The sequence below is a fragment of the Myotis yumanensis genome, unplaced genomic scaffold, assembly GCF_028538775.1.
Source record: "Myotis yumanensis isolate MYYU_CA2020_CCGP unplaced genomic scaffold, mMyoYum1.0.hap1 SCAF_1, whole genome shotgun sequence".
Classification (NCBI taxonomy): domain Eukaryota; kingdom Metazoa; phylum Chordata; class Mammalia; order Chiroptera; family Vespertilionidae; genus Myotis; species Myotis yumanensis.
The window spans coordinates 83,749,057-83,773,916 of NW_027223752.1; the positions used below are offsets into that span (position 1 = coordinate 83,749,057).

Consider the following 24,860-nt stretch of genomic DNA (forward strand, 5'->3'; position numbering starts at 1 on the left):
GGCTCGAGTTCCTATATCCAGACCAAACCCTCCAACTACAGGATCCTTTTTCTTAATAAATTTTATTTTGATAATTGTAAAAAGAAAAATCAGGACCAAAATGAAAGGCAACTTAAAAAGTTCAAATATATACTTCTTATATAATAGAGATTTATAATTTCCGGAACTTCCCGGGGGAAGGGCAAAGGGAAAGGCAACAATGCCATCACACAATTCAGTCAATCAGGAGAGATGTTGGTAAGAAATAAACGAAACGTGAAGAAAGGGAGAGAAGAGCAGTTTTGCCACCAAAAACTAGTCCATTTTGAGGTTAACATAGATATAACGGATGAACTTTAGGGAAGAAAAAAAGGAGATGGTGCCCAGCATGAGGAAGAAGATGTAACCAGTGAGTAAGGAGTAGCCAAAGAATTCCACTGTCTGTACCGGCCCCGACATGTTGGAGCGCCTGGCATAGTAGAAGACTGAGTAGAGGAAGATGAAGAGCCCAGTGGAGCCAACGCTCAGTACAGATCGCCACCACCAGCGGTAATCCTCCCCTGACAACTGGAAGTAGGTGAGCGCAATGGAGATGCAAGCCCCCACACTCAGCAGGATGGCAAAGACAAAGAAGAGGATGCCATACAAAGTGTACTGCTCCCGACCCCATACTGTGGCAAAGATGTAGTACAGCTCCACAGAGATGGCACTGTGAAGAGAAGAGACAAGACACTGCATTAAAGGGCTGTGCACTGGCAGCACAGTGGCCAGGCCAAAAGCTAGCCATTTCCCCTCCATGTTACTGGGTCACTTGTGGCAAGTGGGTCCAATCTACTTTGCTCTGGAGTTCATGGTTTGTTGGGGGTTCTTTTACGTATGATTAGCTGCTTTCATTTTAAGAACATTTTTGATAGAGAGCAGGGATCTTGACTGTTTTATTTTCCATTGTATTATCTGCCCACCACTAAGAGGTACTCAACAAATCCAATGAGTAATCAAATGGGCTTTAACTCACATAGCATTTGCAAACACTAAAGTCAGATATCAGGAAGATGGTAAAAGGAGCAATTTCTCTGGAGAGCTTTACAAGTGAGACACCTCATATTTGTACTGATTCAAACTCAGTCCTGCTTGGAGAAAGGAGGAGCCCTTAAGTGATCTCTTAATGGTACAGCTGAACCAGAGATTACCACTGACATTGGGTTGGCAAACTGTGGCTCTCGAGCCACATGCGGCTCTTTGGCTCCTTCAGTGTGGCTCTTCCTAAGCCTTAGGAGTACCCTAATTAAGTTAATAACAATGTACCTACCTATATAGTTTAAGTTTAAAAAATTTGGCTCTCGAAAGAAATTTCAATCGTTGTACTGTTGATATTTGGCTCTGTTGACTAATGAGTTTGCCGACCACTGGGTTAGGGCATAGGGTGAGTGGGGAAAGGAAAAGTTGGGGTCAGAAACCTGAAAGTCATGGCCACAGGATAAAGGGAGGATACCTGAAAGGCAGGAAGCCTCCAACAGTCATGTGGATGAGAGTAGACTTGTACCAGGGCTGAGGAGGGATTTCCCGGGCGATGTTCTTGGTGCGACAAGGTGCATCAAAGGGGTTAGCATTGTTCTTCCCGAAGATACCGCCAATGACAGTGAGGGGAAAGCCCACCAGCAGCCAAACCGTCAGAAGCAGCAGGATGGTGGTGACTGGCAAAGCCTGGGTCGAACCATTGGCCCAATGTACTGAGTTCACCACACTCCAGGTCAGGAAGAAAGGCACTGCAAGGATGGGCCCCCAGAGAGAGGGTCAGCATTAGGAGCTACATCCCTGGGGCACCCACTCAGACTGCTCCCAGGCAGATGCCACCCTTTCCTGTTCCATTCCTTGTTCCTTATCTTACCAACACCCCTTCTCTCCCATCCATTATCATTAAGGATCAAGGCAGCTTTACATAATGACCTAAGAGTGACACAAGTCCACCTGCCCCCCAAGGGCCTGTCCTGCTGTGGCATCAATGATTCCCAACATGAAACATTCCTTTCCTTCAGAAAGCCCTGGTTCAACTATAAATGTGATGGAATATAAATCAGACCTTTAGCATTAGGAACATGAAAGTTTTAGAATGCAAATTACTACTGCCTTTGAAAGGATACTCCAGCTTGAAGGCTACAGTGCAGTAGCCCACCTCAAAAATAAGAAAATTAAACCCTAGCCAGTTTGGCTCAGTGGATAGAGTGTCGGCCCGTGGACTGAAGGGTCCTGGGTTTGATTCTGGTCAAGGGCATGTACCTCAGTTACAGCCTCGATCCCCATGTGGGAGGCAACCAATCAATGTGTGTCTCTCACATTGATGTTTCTCTCTACCTCTCCCCCTCCACTCTGAAAAATCAATGAAAAAATATCCTTAAGTGAGGATTAACAAAAAAAATAATAATAAAATAAAACTAAAAAAAAATGCGAGTATCAAAAAATAAATTCAAGGTGTTATCTCACAGTAATAGTTGAGATTACAGGCTCTAGAGTTGGAATGCTTGGGTCTGAAACCTGGTTCACTACTTTTTAAAAAATATATATATTTATTGATTTCAGAGAGGAAGAGAAAGGGAGAAAGATAGAAAAATCGATGATGAGAGAGAATTATTGATTGGCTGCCTCCTACATGCCCCCTATTGGGATTGAGCTGCAACCCAGGCATGTGTCCTTGACCAGAATCGAATGCAGGACCCTTCAGTCCACAGATTGACGCGCTACCCACTGAGCCAAACCGACTAGGGCTGGTTCACTACTTTTTTTTCATTAATCCTCACCAGAGATATACTTCCATTGATTTTTTTTTTTTAGAGAGAGTGGAAGGGAGAGGAAGAGACAGAAACATCGATCGGCTGCCTCCCGCATGTGCCTCAACCAGGGCCGGGATTGAGCCTGCAGCTGAGACATGTGCCCCTGACCAAATCCAACCTGGGATCCTTGAGTCCACAGCCCAACGTTTTATCCACTAAGCCAAACCGGCTAGGGCTGGTTCACTACTTTTTAGGAGTGTAATCTCAGACAAGCTACTTAATCTGTCTGAAATAAAAAATGGGGGCAATATTAACTACTTCATAGAGTTATTGTGAGGATTAAATGAGATGAAAGCATGTTGAGTACTTACCACACTGCCTAGGACATTTTAAGGGCTTCATATTTTTAACCATGCAAAATAAATGCATTCTTGTCTTTTGAATGGTTTTCTTATTGTTTTGTGTGTTTTTTTGTCTTCCTATTTTCATTCCCTTGGAGCCTCTGACTCTATCCCAGGTTCCATGATGTATTCTAAGTTCCTAAGTTGGCCCAACAGGGAAAGGGCAATTCTCACCAGAGAAGAGACTGGTGGTAAGAATGATGTTCCACACCCAACGCTCGCCTCCGATCTGCCGGTAGAAGTGACTGGACACATAGCCAGAGATGCAGCAGGTCAAGGCATACAACAAGATGGCTGCTGAGTTAATGGCCCCATGATGGTGCACATTGAACATGCCGAGCAGCGCCATGACAATAATGCCTGCAGGGTGGTAGTGGAAAATCCGTGTTAGGGCTCACCTATCCCTCTTCTGGCAATTTCAGGGGAATCAGCCCCCTTCTCCCAGACCCAAGGCCTCCAGCAAAACACTATCTCCCAGTTCTGTTGTCCAGAAAACCCACAGTTAGAACATACACATCCTTGCTAGAGCCATCCCACCCTTAGTCTGCCCCTCACCTTAGATCTGCAGATTCTTTCTGAACAAACCACCTACTTGGATTTAATCCTTTAGAAATATCCCTGGTTAATTTTTATCACCTCACCAGTGCCAAGGGCCAGGAACTGGGCACCCACACCCAGCACAGCGCAGAGGAGACCACGGTATGGAGGGAAACGGAAGACATCTGTATGGATGATTTTCCAGCCATTGTCACCTTGGTCAAAGTCATCACCAGAACCTGCGGAGGTTGTCTCCTCATCCAAGTTGTACCGAGCCAGGTCATTCCGAAGCACACGCATGAGAATGACAGCCACAAAACCCACCAGTAAAAACACAAGCACCATGGAATTAATGATGGATAACCAATGGATTTCCAGTGTTCGGGGGAAGAAACCACCATCATCACCACGGCGCCTGTCACTCCGGCGCTCCACTGAAGTCTCAGACCAGCGCACACTGTACGTGTGGGTGAGGCCCAGGAACTCATCAGGTCGTAACCCATCTAAACTGTGGGGCTTGACGTCCCGCACTGAGACATTGGCAAATATAATTCGATCTCCATGGAATTCCAGGTGAAAATCCAAATGGGTCCAGAGTCCTATCTTGTGGCTATGAGGCAGGAAGCCACTCTCCTCCATGTAGCCCACAAAGCCACGGAGTGGCAAGTCGTCCACCACAAATTCAAAATAGTACAATTCCTCGATGGCCTGGCGCAGCTGTTCCACCTACAAAAAGCAAGTCAGGAATCAGACAAGGCCTCCCTAGCACAGGGTTAGAGAAGGGTTTTTCAACTTTGGCACTGTTGACATTTGGGGCTGAATAATTCTTTGTTGTTGGATGGTGTAAGATACATCATCCCTGGCTTCTTCTCACTAGAGTATCATCCCTTGATAATGACAATCAAAAATATCTCCAGGCAGTGCCAAATGTCCCTTGGGAGACAAAATTGCCCCCTGTCTTGATCCACTGGGTTAGACCCTATAATGTTGTGATTCTCCAAAAGCAAGTATGACTTGACAGGGTTAAGGCCTAGAAAAACGAGAGAGGCAAGGTGTAAGAAGGTCTAGAGTAGATTAAGGAAAAGTGTCCAAATATAAGATTTGCTAAAGAAAATAGTATGACAGCCCTGGCTGGTGTTGCTAAATGGTTAGAGCATCACCCCCTACGCACGGGTTCGATTCCCGGTTCAGGACACATTCCTGGGTTGTGGTTCACTCCCCGCCCCCCATCAGGACTTGTGAAGGAGGCAAACGGTCGGTGTGTCTCTCTTACATCAATGTTTCTCTCTCCTTCCTTCCCTCCTTTCTGAAAAGCAATGGAAAAAAATACCGAGTGAGGATTAACAAAAAGAAAGAAAAAAGCACAACAGCGAAGTTTAAATAGAGTGTAAAGGAGCCAATTATGGAAGGGCTGAAAGGTGAGTATGGACGGAAATAACTGTATAGCAGTGATAGTTGGGAGCTTACTACCAGAGAGAAGCTTGAGTCAGGAGCCCGGGACTCTAATATCAGCTCTGCAATTCCCTGTCCATGTAGTCTTGAAAAAGTCACCTCTGCGCAAAGTATGTTTCTTCATCAACTGAATGTAAATAATACCACCTGCCCTGCCTGTCACATGGGGCTGTAGTTAAAATCAAGTCAGATCTTTCCATAAAGATGCTTTGAAAACCATAAATGTGATGCACTGTTATTAGTCCCTGGGAGGGAGGGCTAAGTTCTAGCCAATGCAGAGAGACTGACCTGTGCAGAATTGAGCTGCATGTGGCACAGAATTCTCTTTTCCACATTCTCTCGAAAGCGAATCTCATACAAAGACTCGGCCATTCGGTCACCATCCAGCACTTCACCCAGGCTAAGGCTTTTGTGCCGTATCTTCTCGGGGCAGCAGACTGGAAGCTGATAGTAGTGGTAAGTCTCCTGAGGGTTATGGTAGGGTCCCACTTTGTTGACATACAGAATGACAGGGTCGCCGGCTTTGTAGTGTGTCACACCTGCCACCCCCGGCTCATGGCTTGTGCTCAGCAGCAGCGTCAGGAGTGGCAACCATTGGCAGCTCCAACTTCTAGGGGGCCCTAGGACTGTCATCCTTAAGGCAGTGGAACCTGTTTGGGAGAGTGCTGAGGTTATGGAAACCAGCAATCAACTCATGACGCCCCAAGTCAAGAGCTCAATGATTGCAATTCCTCCCACTGGCGCATCCGACCTTCTCTCAGAAAGCCATCTCCGGATCCCCTACACCACACCATGCTTCTATCCCAAAGACTGGGCTGCACCTCTGCTCTCTGTCCTCAACCCGGGCTTCCCCCGCTTCCCGCAGCCCACCTGCTCCCGGCTCCCCCTCCCCCACCCCCTCCCCGCGCGCCCCAGCCCGTTGCCATGACAACGCCACGCGGCCTCGCACCTCCAGCACCTTCCCGCCGCAGTCCCGGGGTCCTCACCGCGCGGGAAGGGCTGGCCGAGGCGGCGCCAGAAGCCTCAGCGGCTCCGTAGCTGCCCTTGGGCTCCCGCTGGGGTCTGCCCCAGAGCTGCGCGCTAGCGGCGGCCTGCTGAGGACCTGGGGACCGACCTCCATGGGGTTGGCCGCCGCTGTGCCTGATCGTAGCGACTGCGGTCACACCACGTGAGACCCCTCACTCCGCTCAGTGAAGTGCTCGCTCAGGAGTTTTGTGAAGCGGCAGGCCCGGCCCAGCTCTGGCGACCGCTCAAGGCTCAGCCTGCCTCTCCCCGGGCCGGGGGCCCTCCTGGCGATCGGGAGAGCAGCCCAAGACACGTCAGTCTTACCACTTCCGCTCTCACCCGCGGGGCCCTCAGCCCGGCTGGAAGCGTCTTCCCAGACGTTAAAGGGGACTAACCCCGCTGACGGTTCCTGAACGGGGCTGCGGACGGGGCCTGGCTATCAAGATCAAGGCGCCTTTTCGGGAAAAGAGTCGTCGCCGGGCCGCCCTCCTGTCCCCGGGAAGGTTTGGGGCGGAGGCCTTGAGAGCAGTTCCTGCGTGCGCGCCCAGTCACTGTCCAGGACGTGGAACCCGGGCGGCGGCCGTGCCCACACCTAGTGGGCGCCCCGAAGCGTTTGCCGGCTGCACCAACGGCCTTCGCCACCGACTGCTGCGGCCTAGACCTGAGCGGTCCACGGCCCCCAGCCCGGGCCTGGGGAGGCTGTGGGCACAGCCCACACAGGGTGCTCGAGCCTGGCTCTCACCTCCCGGCGCCCCCCCCCCCCCCCCGCGCCCCTCCGTCCTGAACGGCCTGTCTTCCCGAGGCTGCAGTGGAGGCCTCCGTGGCCGTGCAACGACCGTTCATGTCTGACGATAGGCAGGCCTGCGCGGGGGCCGGTGTGGGGGCGCAGAGAGGGTGTCTGCCCGTCCCCTGTGAGTTGGGCAGTCCGACAGGGCTATTGTTAATTGCAGGTAAAGAACCTTGCCATGCGTTCGTCTCTTTCCTGTTTTTGTTCTTATCTGTGTATATGTATTTGGACTGCTCTTAATTTTGTGTTGCAGACTATTCAAGGGTGTCTACCTGTAGGGGCGTTTCCCCGGAGATCGGGGCCAGGGGCAGAGACCTTCCTTTGGCCACCTGGGAGCAGCATGTGAGGAAGCTGCAAGTCACAAGTGGCTTCTGGCCTGAAAAGTCCTTCATTCGCCTACATCTGCCCCCTCTGACCCAGCCCTCCTTCCTAAGGAGGTGAGGTTCCAGGAAGTAGGGGGTTGAGTTTTTTAGAAAATGATTCTTGTAATTAGAAAAGTAGCTTAAGGCCTAGCCTGTTTGGCTCGGTGTATAGAGCTTCGGCCTGCGGACTGAAGGGTCCCGGGTTCGATTCAGTTCAAGGGCACATGCTGGGTCTGTGGCTCGATCCCCAGTCGGCGGCCGATCAATGATTCTCTCTCATCATTGATGTTTCTGTCTCCCTCCCTTTCTCTCTGAAATAAGTAAAAATGTTTTTTGTACTTGTTTTTTTAAGTAGCTTAAGTGGCTTTGGAATAGTTTTTAAGCGACAACCTTCGGTCTCTAAAGCCAGAAACCTGGGCCTCTTTCTCAATTACCATCCCCCTCCCCACCCCCAGATCAATGCCACCAAGTCCCTTCTGCTTATTTCATGAATATCTTCCAAATACTTGCTCTCCCTGCCTGTCTTGATTCAGGCCCACCCTCTCACCTAAATTACCATGACAGCAGCTTATTAAAAACATAGATATCTGGGTACCACCAAATCAGGATCGTGGGGGAGTGGGCATCACTATTTTTTAATAAGCTCTCATTTTGGTACACATCAAAATTTGATCACGAGTATATAAGGAAAAGTCAAAAAAGCTTGGCATGGCCTGGCTGGCATTGCTCAGTGGTTGAGCATTGACCTATGAGCCAGGAGGTCATGGTTCCCAGTCAGGGCACAGGCCGAGGTTGCTGGCTCAATCCCCAGTAGGGGGCGCATGCAGGAGGCAGCCAATCAATGATTCTCATCATTGATGTTTCTATCTCTCTCTCCCTCACCCTTCCTCTCTGAAATAAATAAAAATTTATTAAAAAAAAAGAAAAAAGAAAAAAGCTTGGCATGTAAGGTCACTCAGACCTGGACCGTAATTGTTTTTTTAGGTACATTCCCCTTCTGTAATCCTATCCTGTATTCAAGTTAAAATTCTTTTTTCTTTTTTAAAATTAATTTTAGAGAGATGAAGGAAGAGAAGCATCAATTTGTTGTTCCACTTATTTATGCATTTATTGGTTTCTTCTTCTATGTGTCCTCATCTGAGATAGAACTGGCAACGCTGGCGTTTTGGGATGATGCTCTAACCAACTGCTATCTGGCCAGGGCTCATATTGAAATTCTAAATGTCATGTTCTCTCAAGCCTGCAAGCCTCATGTGGTTCCTTCTGCCTAAACTGCCCAATCTACCATTCCTTACCTGCCTGGAGGCTTTGAACAGTGTAAGCGCCATCTTCTCTATAAAGCCTTCCCTTTCATCTCCTTCCAAGCATTGTTTGTAGCACTTTATCTGTACTGTTATTTCTTATGTGTGTCTCCCTTGTTAATTGCTAACTCCTTACAGAAGTTTATCCATTTCGCTATCCTCTGGACCTAGCAGTGCTTTTGTATATAGTAGGTAGCTTAATACACGTTCTTCAAATGAAGTGGGTAACTCCCCTCCACCCCTGCCTCCTTACCACAGTGCCCTGGACAATGCTCTCTTGACAGAGTAAGGATATGTAGGTCAGGTTGTCAATAAATGGGGATTTACCAATAGCCTATGGCATAATCTGTTGTTGAAGTTTTTGTTTTATTTTGGAGGATGGAAGATAAAAGACATCTGATTCTTCCCTTAGTTTTTCCTCTGCATGTCCCCTTTCCTTCCCCCCAAATCTCAAATCCAGACAACCCCTTTATGATCACAACCTCTTGTCCTGGCATTCCCACCAAATTTGTTCTTCCATTTCACTGAGACCTAGAACCCCTCCCACTACCCCTTTGGCTTTTTTCTATCTTGTTTTCCAACCCATGCACCTTAGATTCTGCATTCCATCATTTCAGCCACATTCTTATCTGTGTTTTGTTTGTCTTTAATATATTTTTAATTGATTTCAGCGAGGAAGGGAGAGGGGGAGAGAGATTAAAAACATCAGTGATGAGAAAGAATCATTGATCAGCTGCCTCCTGCATGGCCCCCACTGGGCATTGAACCCAGGACCCTTCAGTCCGCAGGCTGATACTTTATCTACTGAGCCAAACCAGCTAGGGCTGAAATCAATTTTTAAAAAATAAAATTAAAAACACAGGCAAGCCCTAACTGGTTTGGCTCAATGGATAGAGCGTTGGCCTGTGGACTGAAGGGTCCTGGATTCGATTCCGGTCAAGGGCACATGCCTGGGTTGTGGGCTCGATCCCCAGTGGGAGCCATGCAGGAGGCAGCCAATCAGTGATTCTCATCATTGATGTTTCTATCCCTTCTCTCCCTTCCTCTGAAATCAATAAAAATAAATTTTAAAAGGTCAAGGGGGGTGGGGGGGGGGACGACATGTAATACTCTTTGTAATACTTTAAGCAATAAAATAAAATATATTGTTATATAAAAAATAAATAAGAATAAATAATTTTTTTTTTAAATATATTTTTTATTGATTTTTTTTACAGAGAGGAAGGGAGAGAGAGAGAGAGAGTTAGAAACATCGATGAGAGAGAAACATCGACCAGCTGCCTCCTGCACATCTCCCACTGGGGATGTGCCCACAACCCAGGTACATGCCCTTGACCGGAATCGAACCTGGGACCTTTCAGTCCGCAGGCCGACGCTCTATCCACTGAGCCAAACCGGTTTCGGCAAATAAATAAATTTTTTAAAAAAGAATTTGTACTTGATTCTAAGGAGAATGGGAACATATTAAATTGTTTTAAATGGGCCTAGCTGGTGTGGCTCAGCAGTTGAGCATCAACCTAGGAACGTAGAGGTCCCTGGTTTGATTCTGGATCAGGTCACATGCTGGGGTTATGGGCTCGATCCCCAGAGGGGGTTGTGCAGGAGGCAGCTGATTGATGATTTTCATTATTGATGTCTCTCTCCCTTTCTCTCTGAAATCAATAAAAATATATTTTAAGAAATTGTTTTGAATGGAATTAAATCAGGTTTATGCTTTGGACTTTAGGATGAAGTAGAGTTTAGGGTCATGGAAAGCCAGATAATGCATTTTAAGGTTAAGAGGTGGAGTCTACTTCTCCACACCTTCAATCTGAGTGATCCTTGTAACCTTGTCATTGTCTTTACTCTTATAAAGATGTTGAAGTGATGCTTTGTGATTTTAGAGCAGCCGTGGGCAAACTACGGCCAGTTTGAAATGAATAAAACTAAAAAAAAAAAAGACCGTACCCTTTTATGTAATGATGTTTACTTTGAATTTATATTAGTTCACACAAACACTCCATCCATGCTTTTGTTCCGGCCCTCTGGTCCAGTTAAGAACCCATTGTGGCCCTCGAGTCAAAAAGTTTGCCCACCCCTGGTTTAGAGCCTAGCCTTAATTGGTCATGTGACTTGTGATTTTTTTTTCTCTTGAAATTCAGTGCCACTGTGTGAGGGAACTCAGGCTTGTCTGCTGGATAATGAGACCATATGAAGCAGAAACAAACCATCCCAGCTGAGATGAGACCAATTAAGTCTAGCTCAGTTTGCAAATAAAGCAATAAAACAAAGTTGTTTTAAGCCCCAAACAGAAAAATGTATGAATTTGCTGGGGTCCAGCCCCAGCGGGTCCAGGGGTTCCCAAAGGTGTGGACGGAGTCGGCGAAGGATGTTTTACACAGAGACAGCTTTCAGAACTCTCTAGCTTTCCTCAGTCTCCGTGGATCTTCCCTGTGCCTGGCTGAGGCCACAGAGAGAGGATCCCAAGGCAAGCTGAGCCTTTATTTTATAGTGAGCGGTAAACAAGGTAGTGGTTTCCATAGTTACACAGTAAGTTACACTGTTGTAAGTTTCACTTGTTTTTGTTCTTGTTGCACTTCCCTCAGCCCATTAGCTTCCCGAGTAAGATCTAGGGAGCTTTATACAAGGTCAAGCCTAATTATGCTAAGAGGACTGTGCTCTCTAAGCTGGGAATTGTTTATGACTTTGCTCACAGGTCAGTCCGAGGCTTAACCCTATATCAGTTCCCCACATCTCACCCTTCTTTTATTTTTTAAGCTACCATATTAACGGTAAAATCTAAGCATCAAACTTAAGCATCAAGAACAAAACTCTGGCTATTAAAACAATAACAAAACAATGCCAATGCAAAACCTAAAACATTTTAAAATTTGAACATAACATTTTTGAAACTAGTAAGAATACTAAAACAATGGCAATGCAAAACAGCAATAAGTGAAAAATCAAACCACAGTAACATTTTTATACCAAATAAGTCTCTTTTGCCAATTTACTCAGAGTCCTCTGACTTGGCTGAGAGAATAGCTTCCACTTCTTGCTTTTCTACCATCTGCTGGGCCTCAGTTGTTAACTTCTTCAGTTGACCCGAAGTCGGTGGTTTGGTTGTCCTTGTTGATCTGGCTAGCGGGTGTCGTTGCTGGCGACGGGCTTCCCGAAGTGTCAGTGTGTTGTACGGCTGGATCAAAGGGTCCATCAGAGCCACGTTTGATGGTGGTGTCAGTGTCCGGGGAGGAGTCAGATGTGCCCTCTAAGTCAGCTGATATGGATGATACTGGGGAGGAGGAGGAGGAGGCGGAGATGGAGGGTAGTAGAGAAAAAGAAGAGAAAGCAAAAGAACTACAAGGCATGAAGTGTTTAGAAAAAAGAGGAAGAAGAAAGGGAAGAAGGCAGCATCCTGCTCCAGCCCTTTCTTTCAGCTGCCCCTTTCCCTGTGGTCCAAGGTAGAAATGGGAAACAAGTCCTGTTGCAGTGAGAGGGCAGCTGCTGTCAGCCAGGTCTCTTATCTAGGTACTGATCTCAGCTGGACCAAGTCTCTTTCTGTTCCCGATCTGAGCTGGGCCTTAATAAAGCCTGACAGGTATTATTAGCATTTTCAAAAGCCAGTTGTTTGATTAGGATATCGGCTGCCTCTTCATTAGTGATTACTCTCTTGACTGCCTGAATGAGGCGAGAAAGGAAATCCGGATACGGTTCCTCGACCTTCTGTTTAACCTCTGTAAGGGTGGTTGTTTTTCCTACTGTACAAGGTAGGGATTTCCAGGCGTTTACTGCACAACTGTTTACTTTAATAAGTGCCTCTTTGGGCATATACATTTGCTCCTGAGCCGTGATAAAATCACCTTCTCCTAATATCATGTCTAGGGTTACTCCTCCACTGGAATTTCTGCTAGTGGCTACAGCTCTCTTAGCAAGATCATCATATTCAGTTTTCCATAATAAGTAATCGCCTCCTGAGAGACAGGCTTTACAAACCTGTGACCAATCATAAGGAGTCATCCATTTACTGGCTAGGGCTTCTACCAAGGTTAGTGTGTAAGGAGCTAGAGGTCCATATTCAGAGCAGGCCAATTTTAATTCTTTAAGTATTTTGTAAGCTATAGGCTCCCAGGTGGGGTTTTCGTCCTCACCAAACTCATTCTCATATGCAACTGGGAAGCAGAGTGAGAATTCAAGATCTCCATTAGCTTCTGCTTCTCTTATCGCCCTTTGAAATTTAGACATGGAGCTCATAGGAGCCGGAGGGCCTGGTTTAGGCTTCCTTTCTAATTTAGGGAGCCTGTTTTGAATGGGAGGGCTTTTCTCCTCTCTACTGACTGGAAAGGACCAAGGGTCATGTTTATGATATTTATTCTCCTTCTGATCAGTAGGCATAGTTAAATTGCTCTTAGATTGAACTGGAGACAATAATGATGTGTCTTCTGTAGGTGGAGCTGAGGGACTATTTATATTTTGAGAAAGTTCAACCGTTTCTTCCTCTGGTGCCAAGGTGTCACGAATTAAATTCCAGAGGGAAAGGATATCTTTTGGGATCTCCTCAGATCTTTGGTATCTGTAATAATTCTTTAATTGCTCTCCTACATTAGTCCAAGTTTCTAAATTAACAGTTTCTTCCTCAGGAAACCATAAACAGACTTCTTGTAAAAAACGCTCTGTTTGACTGGAACAAACCTTAACTCCTCTGGTAGCGAACATATGTGTTAAAAGATCGATACAGAGTCTTCTTTCTTTAGACTCAGTATGGCCCATCTTCTCAGTCTAAGTTCTGTACTATCCACCTTCTTACCCTACGTATCCTCTATAGGGGGGTCTGCAGCACCCTACGGTGGAGTCCTATCCGTCCCGAGTGCGGGGGGGCTTACCTAGGGGAATCCTGTTCGGCGCCAAATGCTGGGGTCCAGCCCCAGCGGGTCCAGGGGTTCCCAAAGGTGTGGACGGAGTCGGCGAAGGATGTTTTACACAGAGACAGCTTTCAGAACTCTCTAGCTTTCCTCAGTCTCCGTGGATCTTCCCTGTGCCTGGCTGAGGCCACAGAGAGAGGATCCCAAGGCAAGCTGAGCCTTTATTTTATAGTGAGCGGTAAACAAGGTAGTGGTTTCCATAGTTACACAGTAAGTTACACTGTTGTAAGTTTCACTTGTTTTTGTTCTTGTTGCACTTCCCTCAGCCCATTAACTTCCCGAGTAAGATCTAGGGAGCTTTATACAAGGTCAAGCCTAATTATGCTAAGAGGACTGTGCTCTCTAAGCTGGGAATTGTTTATGACTTTGCTCACAGGTCAGTCCGAGGCTTAACCCTATATCAGTTCCCCACATGAATTTTAAAATTAGATTCTTTAGAATTGCTTCTACAATACCTTGCAATTCTCTTTAATATTCTCACACTCATTGCCCTAGCACCAGTTTGGCTCAATGGATAGAGCATTGGCCTGTTGACTAAACGGTCCCAGGTTCAATTCCTGCCAAGGGCACATGCCTGGGTTATGGGCTCGATCCCTCGCCCCCCAGTAGGGGGCGTGCAGTAGACAGCCAATCAATGATTCTCATTGATACTTCTATCTCTCCTTTCCTCTCTGAAATCAATTTTTAAAAAAATTCTCACACGTGTTTTTTACGCTGAATATAAAATCTGGGAGCACAGGGTCTACTAGCCTTGTTGCTTATTTTATCCCAGTACTCAGCACACTGCCTGGCACATAGTAGGTGCTCAATAAACATGAGTGGTTGGCCCTAGCCGGTTTGGCTCAGTGGACAGAGCATTGGCCTGAGGACTCAAGGGTCCCAGGTTCGATTCCGGTCAAGGGCATGTACCTTGGTTGCGGGCACATACCCAGTAGGGAGCGTGTAGGAGGCAGCTGATCGATGTTTCTCTCTCATCGATGTTTCTCTCTCATCGATGTTTCTAACTCTCTATCCCTCTCCCTTCATCTCTGTACAAAATCAATAAAATATATATTATAAAAAAAAATAAATAAACATGAGTGGTTGAAGTGACCATATCTATGGAGGAGTCTCACCAGATTGTGAAGGTGCTCCAGGAATGAATATGTTCCAAACCACTTCATTCTCAAGTCTTGTGGCCAGTGGTGAATAGGTGAATTGTGATGTGTGCGGAACATGGGACCTTGGGGAATTCCGTAATCAAGAGGAGAATGAGTAACAACAGCTAGTGGAGACAAAGAATTCTCCTTTTTCCCCCCTCCCTGTTCCCAGTGGAGAGCTGAACCCAGCATCCCAGATTTGTGTGACTACACAGGCAAGCATTTGGAGACTAACTTCACTTTGGTACCCTAGCCCTCAGTGGCTCAAGGTGTTGGTTTTCTGAGCAGACAGGAGGCTCTTTAGTAGCAAAGCTCCCTGCTCTCAGCAAGCCCAGCAAATGGGGAAGGGAGACACCCAGGAGACAGCACCGCCCACTTCAGCCTACCGCTCTGTCATGGAGGAGTACGGTTATGAAGTGGGCAAGTCCATTGGCAATGGCTCCTATGGGACAGTGTATGAAGCTTACTACACAAAGCAGAAGGTCATGGTGGCTGTCAAGATCATTTCAAAGAAGAAGGCCTCTGAGGACTATCTTGTCAAGTTCCTGCCTCGTGAGATACAGGTTAGAGAGGGTACAGGAAGAGGGAACTGGTACCAAGCTGCTTAAGGCTTCTCAGAAGAGGTATGGCTAGGAGGGGATGGGGCCAGAAACCCCCAAACCAGAACTGATGTAAATTCAATCTCTTTCCACTCACTCATTCATTCACCTTCAGCCCCTCAAAAAGGGGACATGCAAAGCACAGGGTTTGCCCACAGGCCTCCAAACCCTCTTTTGTTCCTGTTGCAAAGTTCTATGAAAGTAGCACTGAGAGAGCAGGGGGCTGGGAGCACAGCCAAGGTTCTCCCTTCCCAGGCTTGATGGGTCCCTCTTCTGGGGCCAGGTAATGAAGGTCCTGCGGCACAAGAACCTCATCAACTTCTACCAGGCCATCGAGACCACGTCCCGAGTGTACATAATTCTGGAGTTGGCTCAGGGCGGCGATGTCCTTGAATGGGTCCAGCGCTACGGGGCCTGCTCTGAGCCCCTTGCGGGCAAGTGGTTCTCCCAGATGTCCCTGGGCATCGCCTACCTGCACAGCAAGGGCATCGTGCACCGGTGAGTGTGCTGCCACCTGGACTGGGGCCTTTGGGCCCTCAAGGGGGTTTTATGCACATTTCTGCCCTGTTTTTTCCTCCTTTGGCCTCCCTTCTCAGTATCTAGGCCCATTCATCCATATTTTTTAATCAGCTGGTCAAGAACATTTATTAAGTACCCACTGTGGATAGAGCACTTTATGAAATGGTGAGCTCCCAGGGTCCTCATATACCATCCTCTTACCTCTTTGGGCTCTGCTCACAACTCCATGGCTTTCCTTCCCCTCTACTTTGTTTTCTCACAATGGCATCTCTCTCGCACTATGCCTTTCCTCATCTCTAGCCTCTGACCCCTGGCCCTTCCGTTCTGAGTCTAATACTAAGTCCTCTCCCTGACCCCCAGCTTTTCTGCTCCTTGTAGGGACTTAAAGTTGGAGAACTTATTGCTGGACAAGCGGGAGAATGTGAAGATATCAGACTTTGGCTTCGCCAAGATGGTACCTTCTAGCCATTCTGTGCGTAATAGCCCTTCTTTACACCAAAGGAACTGTTTTGCCCACCTCAGCCAGACCTACTGTGGCAGCTTTGCTTATGCCTGCCCAGAGATCTTGTTAGGCTTACCCTACAACCCTTTCCTGTCTGACACCTGGAGCATGGGTGTCATCCTCTACACTCTGCTGGTTGCCCGCCTGCCCTTTGATGACACCAATCTCAAGAAGCTGCTGAAAGAGACTCAGAAGGAGGTCACTTTTCCATCTAACTTGTCCATCTCCCAGGAGTGCAAGGTGCTGGCTCCCCCAATCGTACTGAGGACTCAAGGGACCCACAGGGAGGGAACCCAACCTAGGCCTTCCAACGCTAGAGAAGGCTCTTCCCTACCAGAGCCATCTTGCTCTAGGCCCTGCCCTAGAATAGTGGGAAGGACTTATAGGGCCAACCACTGGGTTCCGCACCTTAGATGAGAGTGGTGAGCAGGATTCACCTATCTTTTTAGGCCAGAAGAGGATTATGCAAGGGATCCCCTCCAATGAATCCATCCTTCTCTTCCCCTCCAGGGAGTTAAAGGCCTGGTTCTTCAGGATAAAATCAGGGCCACAGCCCCTTCCATCAGAGTGGTGTGATGGGCTATCCTGCTTCTTTCTTAGGTCCCCTGTTCATGCCTGTGTGGCACATTGGGAGGCTCAGCCAAGACCCCTCTCTCCTCTGCCTAGAACCTGGTCTTCCAGACGTTACGTCAACCCACCAAGCGTGCCACCATCCTGGACATCATCAAGGACCCATGGGTGCTCAAGTTCCAGCCTGAGCCACCCACCCATGAGATCAGGCTGCTTGAGGCCATGTGGCAGCCGCTCAGCGCGGCAACTCGTCGCGCATCCACGGAAATCAATATCTGAAAGTGGCTGAGGCAGGGATTGAGAGAGGAGCAAAGCAGGAAGGGTTTGGGGCTAAAAATCTTTTATACCAAAAATAAATCTAATTCTGATTTAGTTTCATTAGTTGGGGTCAAAGATATTCTTTCCTTAGGGAACCTTAGCAGGGAACACTGCTGAGGGTAAGAGGTGGATTTCTGCTCAGAGCCTGTGACTAGTAATTTTGATAGCTGTTAAGTCCACATTGTCATTCACAGTGTAGCTTATAATTTGGCTCATGGGGGAGGGTGTGCTCAGATGAAAACATGCTTTAGAGAAGTTCATTATTCTGGCTAAGTACATGTTCACTATTTTACATTTCTTTGCACTTTAAATGGTCAAGTCATAGGGTAGAGGCCCTGGTTGCTCTATTTGGTCATGGCTCTACCTCTGTCTATAGTCTAAAGGGACAGCATTGTGTTATCAAGCCTGGCCAGTGGTGCTCAGTGGTTGGAGGTCACAGTCCGATTACAGGTCAGGGCACATGCCCAGGTTGCAGGCTCAATCCCCAGTAGGGGGCAGCTGATCAATGATTCTCTTTCATCATTGATATTTCTTTCACTCTCTCCCTCTCCCTCCCTCTCTGAAAGCAGTATTTTTTTTAAAAAGAAAAGTAATGGTTATCAGGATATAAGAAGTATCTTGTTCTTTGTCACTCCTCTAAATTCACTATTGAAACAACCCTAGTGAATCATAGCCACATACACTATTGCTCCTGGACAGAAAAGTGACAGTTCAAACCAAGTCTACTAACGGTGGGTTCTGGATAAAGGAAAGCTACTTGCCCCTTTATCCTTGTATTCTCCTTCCTTATCATTAATAATGGGCTTTGCAAAAAAAAAAAAAAAAAAGTGGTAAATCATGGGGCTGTCTTGTCAGATGCTGACTGGGGAAAATGATGAGGGAAGATGCAGAGAAAGCTCCAGTTCTAAGATAAGCAATAGGTGGCAGTTTCCTCAGCCACAGCTCTAGCAACTCTAGGACAAACCAACTTGCAAGAGGAACCTAGGAGGTAAGGTATTGGAAACATTTATTCTATGTTACAATGCCCCTTCATTACTCCTTTTAGTATTCATTGCCTGAAACAGCTCCAAGTTTCAGGTCTGTAGACAAGGCAGTATAAGCACTAGGATTCCATCTGCCCAATTTTATTGAAGACAAGGGCACTGTAACTGCTATCAGAGAGAAGGGAGCCCAGGGGCTCCTCCCGCACCAAGAACCTTCTTCAGAGTTGATCCAAGCCAGGGGTTGGAGGGCAACAGACCCTTTCTCAGGCAGGGCTATACCACCACCCTCAGCAGGGCCCCCCAAAAAGGCTATGTTCCTTTAGCTCAGCACTTGGCACTTAAGGAAAAGAGATCAACGAAGGCAGCATCAGGAAGCTAAGCCCAGACTCTTCAGGATACCCACTCAGCCAACTGCTTTAGTGCTTCCTCATCTTCATCCGCTTTGGGAGCTTTGGGAACAAGGATATCCAGAGAAAGACATGTTAAAGCCTCAGCACCTTCCAATCACCCCTTGCTACAGCACTCAGAACCTGCTGAATTCTCTCTCCCCAGAAAAGAACCTAAAGGTTTGGTACTTCTGCTTGCTGGGCTGCTGCTAATCCTGTATCTTTGTGCAAATTTTTAAAAGGTGCCTGTTTTGCACAGCATCTGCAGCCCTAAACCTGGGTACACAGTTTGCTGAGTGGAGCACAGATTGGATTTCGGTCCCCATTCCCCTTTAGCCAGGTGCCCCTACAACAACCTGTGCAACTTTAGCAGCAGCCCTTTCTGCCCGGTTCCTTTAAGGCAGGATAGATGAGGAACTCTCTCTCCATATCTATCCCACCCTCTCAAGTCCTTGAGACATCACAACAGCCCTGGGTACCTGGCCCTGCAGGCAGATGTGTAGACGGTATACTGGGCAGTTTGACTGGGGGTTCTTCATCCTTGTCGCCCACATGTAACAACTCCCGAGCCAATTCCTCTTGTTCCAGCTCCTCTAGTTCCTCCAACAGTTCATCCTAGATAGACAAGATTTAAGACTAAGAAAGGAAACTTTTGCTTCTAAAAACACATCATGTTCCCCTCTAAACTTGCCCCCCGATTCTCTTGGACATTGTTTTTTGGATGGTTCCATGCTTCTTCCAAAACTTCCTGACCCCTCACTCCCAATCACCTCATCCACATCATCTGCAAAGCCCACAGGCCGAGAAATGGCATCAGAAATCTGCTGGGCCACCTCCTGTTGTTCTGTGATGTCAGCCATCAGTTCATCCACCTTGTCAATGTCCCTGAGAAGAAGATACATAGCCCAGAAATCAGGCAACTGCCCCCTGACTTTCTGATCTCACATGAATGAAGCCCTTTGTCTGTGGCCTCGCTGACAAATCCATGGCTAGCAGGTATAAGAGATCCCTGGAGAACTGTAACTAGGCAAGTTACAATGGCAAACTGAAAAATGGCAAGAATCCACATGGGAATGGGGGTGGGGCTGGGAACAGATTACACTCCCTTTTCTGAAGAACCTTTAGAAAATTAGGAAAATCATTTTTCCTTGCTAGAAAGCTCTAGCCAGAAAAGAGATATTCTTGCAAGAAGAAAAGGAGGCTGACAGAGGTCTAGCCATCATAGGTGTCTATACTGTAGATTCACATTCGGAGAGCTTTTAAGATCCAAAGCCTAATACCAAGCTACTCTCCTGCGCTTGGGTCCCCTCCCCCCATACCCACATGTCCTGGTAGGCTTTCTTCATGCCATGGGCAGCAAGCTCCATGGTGCGAAGCACTTCTGCATTGGTGGTGGCATTCTCAATGGCTTCACGCTGAAACTCCAGGGTGGACAATGTCCCATCGGTTTGTGCTAGCTGCTGTTCCAATCTTTTCTTCCTCCGCAAAGCCTGTAGGGCAGCTGACCCAGGCCACACCTTGAACATCAGAGTCAGAAGCCCCTGCTTCCCACCTGGGTCCTCCCTATTGGCACCTTTCCCCTGTCACCTCTCTTATTTTTGGTCCCATGCTTCTTGGCTGTTTGGAGCTCCTGTTGAATCTTCTGTTCCAGAAACTCCTGTTTCTTGATCAGTATCTTCTCCGTTTCCTTCAGTTTCTGTATCGCCTCTTCAGGGCTTGGTCCCTTCTCCTTCTTCCCTGGAGTCCAATAGAGAAGGCCCATATTGTGTGAAGGGAAAAAATTAACCACCAATCATGGAGTGCACGGTATGTGCTAGGCACTTGACTGTGTTATTTTAATCCCAAAATGACTCTACAACAGCGGTTCTCAACCTGTGGGTCGCGACCCCTTTGGTGGTCGAACGACCCTTTCACAGGGTTCGCCTAAGACCATCCTGCATATCAGATATTTACATTATGATTCATAACAGTAGCAACATTACAGTAATGAAGTAGCAACGAAAATAATTTTATGGTTGGGTCACAACATGGGGAACTGTATTTAAAGGGCCAGAAGGTTGACAACCACTGCTCTACAACGGACTATCTTCACTTTACAAATGTGAAAACAGGCACAAAGATACTAAACATTTTTTTGTCTGAAATCACAACTAGTAAGAGATTGAGCAATAATTGAAATGTGGCAGTATGACTTCCAAAGCCAGTATTCTTTTGCTGTCCAAGCTGCCTTTTCAAGTCATTTCCAGCTTTTAAAAAAACTTTATAGACTTTATTTCTTAGAACAGTTTTAGGGTCACAGCAAAATTGAGTGGAAGGTACAGATATTTTCCATTTGCCCCTTGCATCCACATATGCATAACTTCCCATTATCACATCCCCCACCAGAATTGTCACTTTTTTTAAAACTGTCTGCCCCGTATCTGTCCGTTACGATTTCACTCAATTCGTCCCGGTCATCAAAAGGCAGTTTATTCTAGGGAGGTATGGTGACAATTAGAGCAGTACTTAGCCCAATCTGTGTATCAGCCTCCCAAAGAATTGTCACTTTTTATAATCACTGTTCCATTTGCTATCCTAGGAGATACCCAAGGTCCTGACACCACAGGTTTAAATGGAATGAAGTACAGGGGGCTAGAGAAAAAAAAATTAAAACCTGATCTCAATTTTTCCTTTCATCTTCTGCACTTCTCAGTTCTTTCCCTCCGCCCACAAATCTGATGGCCCTTGCCTGCTTAAAGTCCTTCCATACTCTCTACCGCCCACAGGATAAAATCCAAAGCTTTAAAAACGAGACACACAAGGTCCTCTCCCACTACACTTCCTCCTGCTTTCTCTTCCCCTTCGGCGCACATATTCATGGAACTACTCTTCCAGCTAAATGTCCTCTTCCCAGCCTCTGTTCTGCGCACACACGCAGTTCGCTCTTCCTGGGGCCGCCCAGTTCCCCACCGACGTGCTTCTAGCCGGCTGGGCCCGGACACCGCTGCTTCTATGCTGCCCCGGCTCCACGAACATCACCATGTAGTGCACACTCTACTGTAAATGCCAGTTTTGCTCGTCTTCCCCATCAGAGAGGAGCTTTGAGAAGGCCCCTTTCTTCGTCACCGCAGCTTCCCTCTTGCCCAGCACCAGGAGAGCACCAGTTTTGGAAAGGACTGGAAACTGGCCGTCGGAACCAAAACCGTGGGAGCCGGCACTGCCGCCGTCCTCCGCCCCGGCCTTCCCGGACCTAGCGCTCTTCCTTCCGAGGTGGCGGGAGGCGGGCAGGCGGCGCCTGGCGCTCTGACAAGGCAGGGCCTCCTGCACTGGCGGCCTTGCGGGGCCATCACCAGGATTTTCGGGAAAGCCTGTCCCCTGGCTTTTTTACCCGCCCGTCTCCCCCACCCCCTCCCCTTCCCCTGTGGCCCGTGCTCACCCCCTCCCGAAGAGTCGGCCGAGACCACTCATGGCCCCTGCCCGTCCTGCCTCTGCCCCACGGCGCCCTGCACACTTCCGCCTTGTTCCTGGGAGCCTGCATCCCAGCTCTGAGACCCGCCTCGGCCAATCCCTTCTTGGGGCTCCGCTGCGACATCACCCGGCGCCAAGGAAGCCACTGCTGTCACGTGATGCGAGCCACCAGCCCCAAACCCGCAAGCTCTGTTCAAAGCAGCCGCTTCAAACAGACTGTCCAACCTATGAGGGCTGGGGGGCGAGGGGAGGGGTAAGAGATCAACCACAGGACTTGTATGCATGCATATGAGCTTAACCAATGGACACAGACAGGGGTGGGGGTGAGGGCATGTGCTGGAAGGGTGGGGGGGGGGGGGGGGGGGAGAGCCGCCTGGGAGAGATCAATGGAGGAAAAAGACTTATGTAATACTTTAAACAATAAAGAGTTTTTAAAAAGTACAAATTAGTAGTTACAAAATAATCATGATATAAAGTGCAGCAAAGGGAATAAAGGGAATATAGTCAATAATATTATAAGTATGTATGGTGTCAGGTGGGTACTTGAAATATTGGGGGGATCACTTTGTAAAGTATGTAATTGTCTAACCACTAAGCTGTACACATGAAACCAAAACAAAATAATATTAAATGTAAACTGTAATCGAAACTAAAATTTTAAAAATAAAAAATAAATCCACACACACAAATAAAAAAAATAAAGCAGCCACTTCACTTTGAAGTATAAAAAGGCTGCCCCCCCCCCCCCCCCAAAAAAAAAACTGTTTCCTGGAAGGAAATGTGCAGGAGACAGTGGAAAACTTGGCTCTTCATGCCCTGGACAGCTCAGGAGAGGGAGAGGGGATGGGCCAGTACAAAGGGACAGAATCCTGGGTTTGCCACAAGGCTGTAAGGCAGAACCTGATGCAGTCTAACCCTCACACTCTGGGTAGCCAACCCTGGTCCACACGCGAGAAAAACAACTCCACACTGTGATAAGATTTCTTGTCACACAAATACACTTTATAATTTACACATGCACCTGAAAATGCCTTCCTGGTTTCCTTGAGTTTTATGCCTCAAATGAGGCTCAACCGCAGGACTGGACCTCAGGGTCCAGCGTGGGCCTTTGCAAATGTCTCTAGTCCTTGAGTTAGGACTTGAAGACTCATTCCATTCTGAACATGAATGCAGGTAACACCTAGAAAGAAAAGATATTTTACACCTCGTTTCTCCTAGGAACCCTTTCTTCCCCCTTTCCCAAATGATTATTCTCACCACTCAGTACCCAGTTTGCTGACGTCTACAATATTCCGCTTCTCATCATCAAAGAAGATCATCTGGGAGAAAGGAACTCCAGTCTTCTGCTGCAGCCTGTGCAAGGCAGGGCAGGGCAGGGGAGTATCCAAGCTGGCTTCTTAGTTCTTCCAGTCTCTCTGCTCTTCTCTCCCCCTGCTTCTCCCCTCATCTCCCTCATACCTCTCAAAGTGTGTGACCTTGCTGCCTGGATAGACTTCCCTTTGAACAAAGTATCTGGCAAGGTCAAAGAGCTCCAGTAGCTGGTTGGCCCCTTCTATTTCACCTGTCCTGCAAAAAGGTGTAGTAGATGCGATCAGGAGAGTGGAGGGCCCGAGCTGCAAGTGAAGTTATGTATCACCAGGGGGAAATCAACTTGCTATTTCCCCAGGATGGATGGACAGGCTTTGTAGGTCCTTATTCTACTTCCAATCCTTCCTGACATAGATGGCGCTAAGCCAACGTTGAATAAATAAAAGGCACAGGGAAGTCATAATTTTAAAAATGTACAATACCTGCAAATTTTCCGCCGCCTACATTTTTGTAACCAAGGGTTTACGCAAGAAGTCTCACGCATGCATCTGTCAACATTAGATTGAGGCTTTTTTCAGTTGTTCTTACCGTGAAGCGGCTGCCATGGATACCCCAAGGCCTCGAAATCGGTCCAGGACCTCGGGCACCTCTGGGTACAGTCGGATGGTCCTGCCTTGCCTATCTCGAACAGTTCCATCACTGGAGAAGGCGAGAACGCACTCAGCTCCGGCGCGACCCTCCGGCCCGCCCTCCCCAGCCCGCCCTCACCTGCTCTTGTGGAATGGGGGGTCTACGTGCGTGTCCACCCAGAATGGCCAGAGCGTGTAATCTGCGCGGGGAAGAAAGGGGGGGTTCAGCCTGGAGGGGGCAGGGACTCGAGAACTGGAACTGGGGTTTGGAAAAGGAGAGCGCCCTACGAAACTCTCCGCAGCAGGGTCCCTCACCCAGATCGAAGACAGCGAGCTTAGGGAGCGGCGCCATCACCGGCGCCCACGGGCTGCGTGCAAGGAGGCGGGGCCTTCTCTGGGGCCACAGATACCCTCCGGCAGCGGTCACCCGAAGGCCGTGCAAGAGTGCCATCTGATGGTGGAGGGCGGGAAGGACTGCAGCAAGTGCCAACCGACCGCACGCTGGACCACAGCGGTCTGTTTCTCCTTCCCTTACTTCTCTGCTTCACCCAGTCCCCCGAGGTTCTACTAGAGACGCCAGGGAAAGGCAGACCTTTTTCTGGCACCGGTTCCTCATTTCACCTTACCAACTAAGACAAGTGGTCCATCATAGCTGTGTCACTCCTCACTCAACCTCTGTTCTTATCAGCGTCTCTCCACAGTATAGAGCCCAGAGCCCTCAGCAATACTCCAGCCACAAAGAATGTGGTATCTGTAAAACCCTTCAGGCCTTTCTCAACTCAGGCCCAAATGTCCAGTAGGTCCACAACAGGAGATAATTCACTCTCCTGGTTCCTACCATGTTAGCAGTATGATGACAGATGTATAACAACCAGTTTGGGGGGAGAAACTGATTTTCATTGTTTGCCAATTACTATAAATATTCTACCATGGCCAATTTCAAGCTACCAACATGAAGTTACTTAATTTG

General features: G+C 47.8%; 3 protein-coding genes and 1 non-coding gene across 12 annotated transcripts; 1 reads left to right on the top strand and 3 right to left on the bottom strand.

Moving 5' to 3' along the window:
• Nucleotides 1-43: 43 nt before the first annotated feature.
• On the bottom strand, nucleotides 44-6,208 carry TM9SF1 (transmembrane 9 superfamily member 1). Of its 2 annotated transcripts, none has more exons than XM_070426992.1 (6): nucleotides 6,124-6,208; nucleotides 5,426-5,787; nucleotides 3,790-4,411; nucleotides 3,323-3,508; nucleotides 1,472-1,745; nucleotides 44-688 (listed from the first exon to the last, which is right to left on the bottom strand). In XM_070426992.1, the coding sequence occupies exons 2-6, from the start codon at nucleotides 5,768-5,770 to the stop codon at nucleotides 295-297; spliced, it is 1,821 nt and encodes a 606-aa protein (XP_070283093.1). In that variant the 5' UTR covers nucleotides 5,771-5,787; nucleotides 6,124-6,208; the 3' UTR covers nucleotides 44-294. The 2 variants fall into 2 exon arrangements, with proteins under 2 accessions (XP_070283093.1, XP_070283096.1); XM_070426995.1 differs by having other exon boundaries at nucleotides 6,087-6,205.
• A 327-nt stretch (nucleotides 6,209-6,535) lies between these two features.
• Nucleotides 6,536-17,260, top strand: TSSK4 (testis specific serine kinase 4). 4 transcript variants are annotated; one of them, XM_070427046.1, is made up of 5 exons: nucleotides 6,536-7,092; nucleotides 7,183-7,366; nucleotides 15,512-15,726; nucleotides 16,126-16,489; nucleotides 16,916-17,260. In XM_070427046.1, exons 3-5 carry the CDS (start codon nucleotides 15,515-15,517, stop codon nucleotides 17,096-17,098), a joined length of 759 nt encoding a protein of 252 aa, XP_070283147.1. In that variant the 5' UTR covers nucleotides 6,536-7,092; nucleotides 7,183-7,366; nucleotides 15,512-15,514; the 3' UTR covers nucleotides 17,099-17,260. The 4 variants fall into 4 exon arrangements, with proteins under 4 accessions (XP_070283147.1, XP_070283149.1, XP_070283155.1 ...); XM_070427048.1 differs by having other exon boundaries at nucleotides 6,536-7,366; XM_070427054.1 differs by lacking the exons at nucleotides 6,536-7,092; nucleotides 7,183-7,366 and adding an exon at nucleotides 14,898-15,192 and having other exon boundaries at nucleotides 16,096-16,489.
• On the bottom strand, nucleotides 10,981-24,312 carry LOC139018413 (charged multivesicular body protein 4a). 5 transcript variants are annotated; one of them, XM_070427034.1, is made up of 8 exons: nucleotides 24,206-24,312; nucleotides 24,030-24,090; nucleotides 23,850-23,960; nucleotides 20,094-20,243; nucleotides 19,830-20,007; nucleotides 19,277-19,391; nucleotides 18,986-19,121; nucleotides 10,981-18,569 (listed from the first exon to the last, which is right to left on the bottom strand). In XM_070427034.1, the coding sequence occupies exons 3-8, from the start codon at nucleotides 23,956-23,958 to the stop codon at nucleotides 18,511-18,513; spliced, it is 747 nt and encodes a 248-aa protein (XP_070283135.1). In that variant the 5' UTR covers nucleotides 23,959-23,960; nucleotides 24,030-24,090; nucleotides 24,206-24,312; the 3' UTR covers nucleotides 10,981-18,510. The 5 variants fall into 5 exon arrangements, with proteins under 5 accessions (XP_070283135.1, XP_070283130.1, XP_070283141.1 ...); XM_070427029.1 differs by lacking the exon at nucleotides 24,030-24,090 and having other exon boundaries at nucleotides 24,206-24,264; XM_070427040.1 differs by lacking the exons at nucleotides 23,850-23,960; nucleotides 24,030-24,090; nucleotides 24,206-24,312 and adding an exon at nucleotides 21,921-22,036 and having other exon boundaries at nucleotides 20,094-20,241.
• On the bottom strand, nucleotides 20,910-21,039 carry LOC139001356 (small Cajal body-specific RNA 8). Its single transcript, XR_011469955.1, has one exon. It is a non-coding gene; the product is annotated as a small Cajal body-specific RNA 8 (non-coding RNA).
• Nucleotides 24,313-24,860: the final 548 nt, after the last annotated feature.

What these genes read in the sequence shown, in the direction of transcription:
- TM9SF1 (XM_070426992.1), bottom strand. Translation starts at nt 5,770, where the DNA reads ATGACAGTCCTAGGGCCCCCTAGAAGTTGGAGCTGCCAATGGTTGCCA. An exon ending in GTTCCTGGCCCTTGGCACTG is followed by an intron (nt 3,509 to 3,789) that starts GTGAGGTGATAA and finishes ACCACCCTGCAG; the next exon opens with GCATTATTGTCATGGCGCTG. An exon ending in TACCACCAGTCTCTTCTCTG is followed by an intron (nt 1,746 to 3,322) that starts GTGAGAATTGCC and finishes CCATCCTTGCAG; the next exon opens with TGCCTTTCTTCCTGACCTGG.
- TSSK4 (XM_070427054.1), top strand. Translation starts at nt 14,968, where the DNA reads ATGGGGAAGGGAGACACCCAGGAGACAGCACCGCCCACTTCAGCCTAC. An exon ending in AGCAAGGGCATCGTGCACCG is followed by an intron (nt 15,727 to 16,095) that starts GTGAGTGTGCTG and finishes CTAAGTCCTCTC; the next exon opens with CCTGACCCCCAGCTTTTCTG. An exon ending in CCATCTCCCAGGAGTGCAAG is followed by an intron (nt 16,490 to 16,915) that starts GTGCTGGCTCCC and finishes TCCTCTGCCTAG; the next exon opens with AACCTGGTCTTCCAGACGTT.
- LOC139018413 (XM_070427029.1), bottom strand. Translation starts at nt 24,242, where the DNA reads ATGGCGCCGCTCCCTAAGCTCGCTGTCTTCGATCTGG. An exon ending in TCCATGGCAGCCGCTTCACG is followed by an intron (nt 20,244 to 23,849) that starts GTAAGAACAACT and finishes ATTGGACTCCAG; the next exon opens with GGAAGAAGGAGAAGGGACCA. An exon ending in ACATCTGCCTGCAGGGCCAG is followed by an intron (nt 18,570 to 18,985) that starts GTACCCAGGGCT and finishes TTGTTCCCAAAG; the next exon opens with CTCCCAAAGCGGATGAAGAT.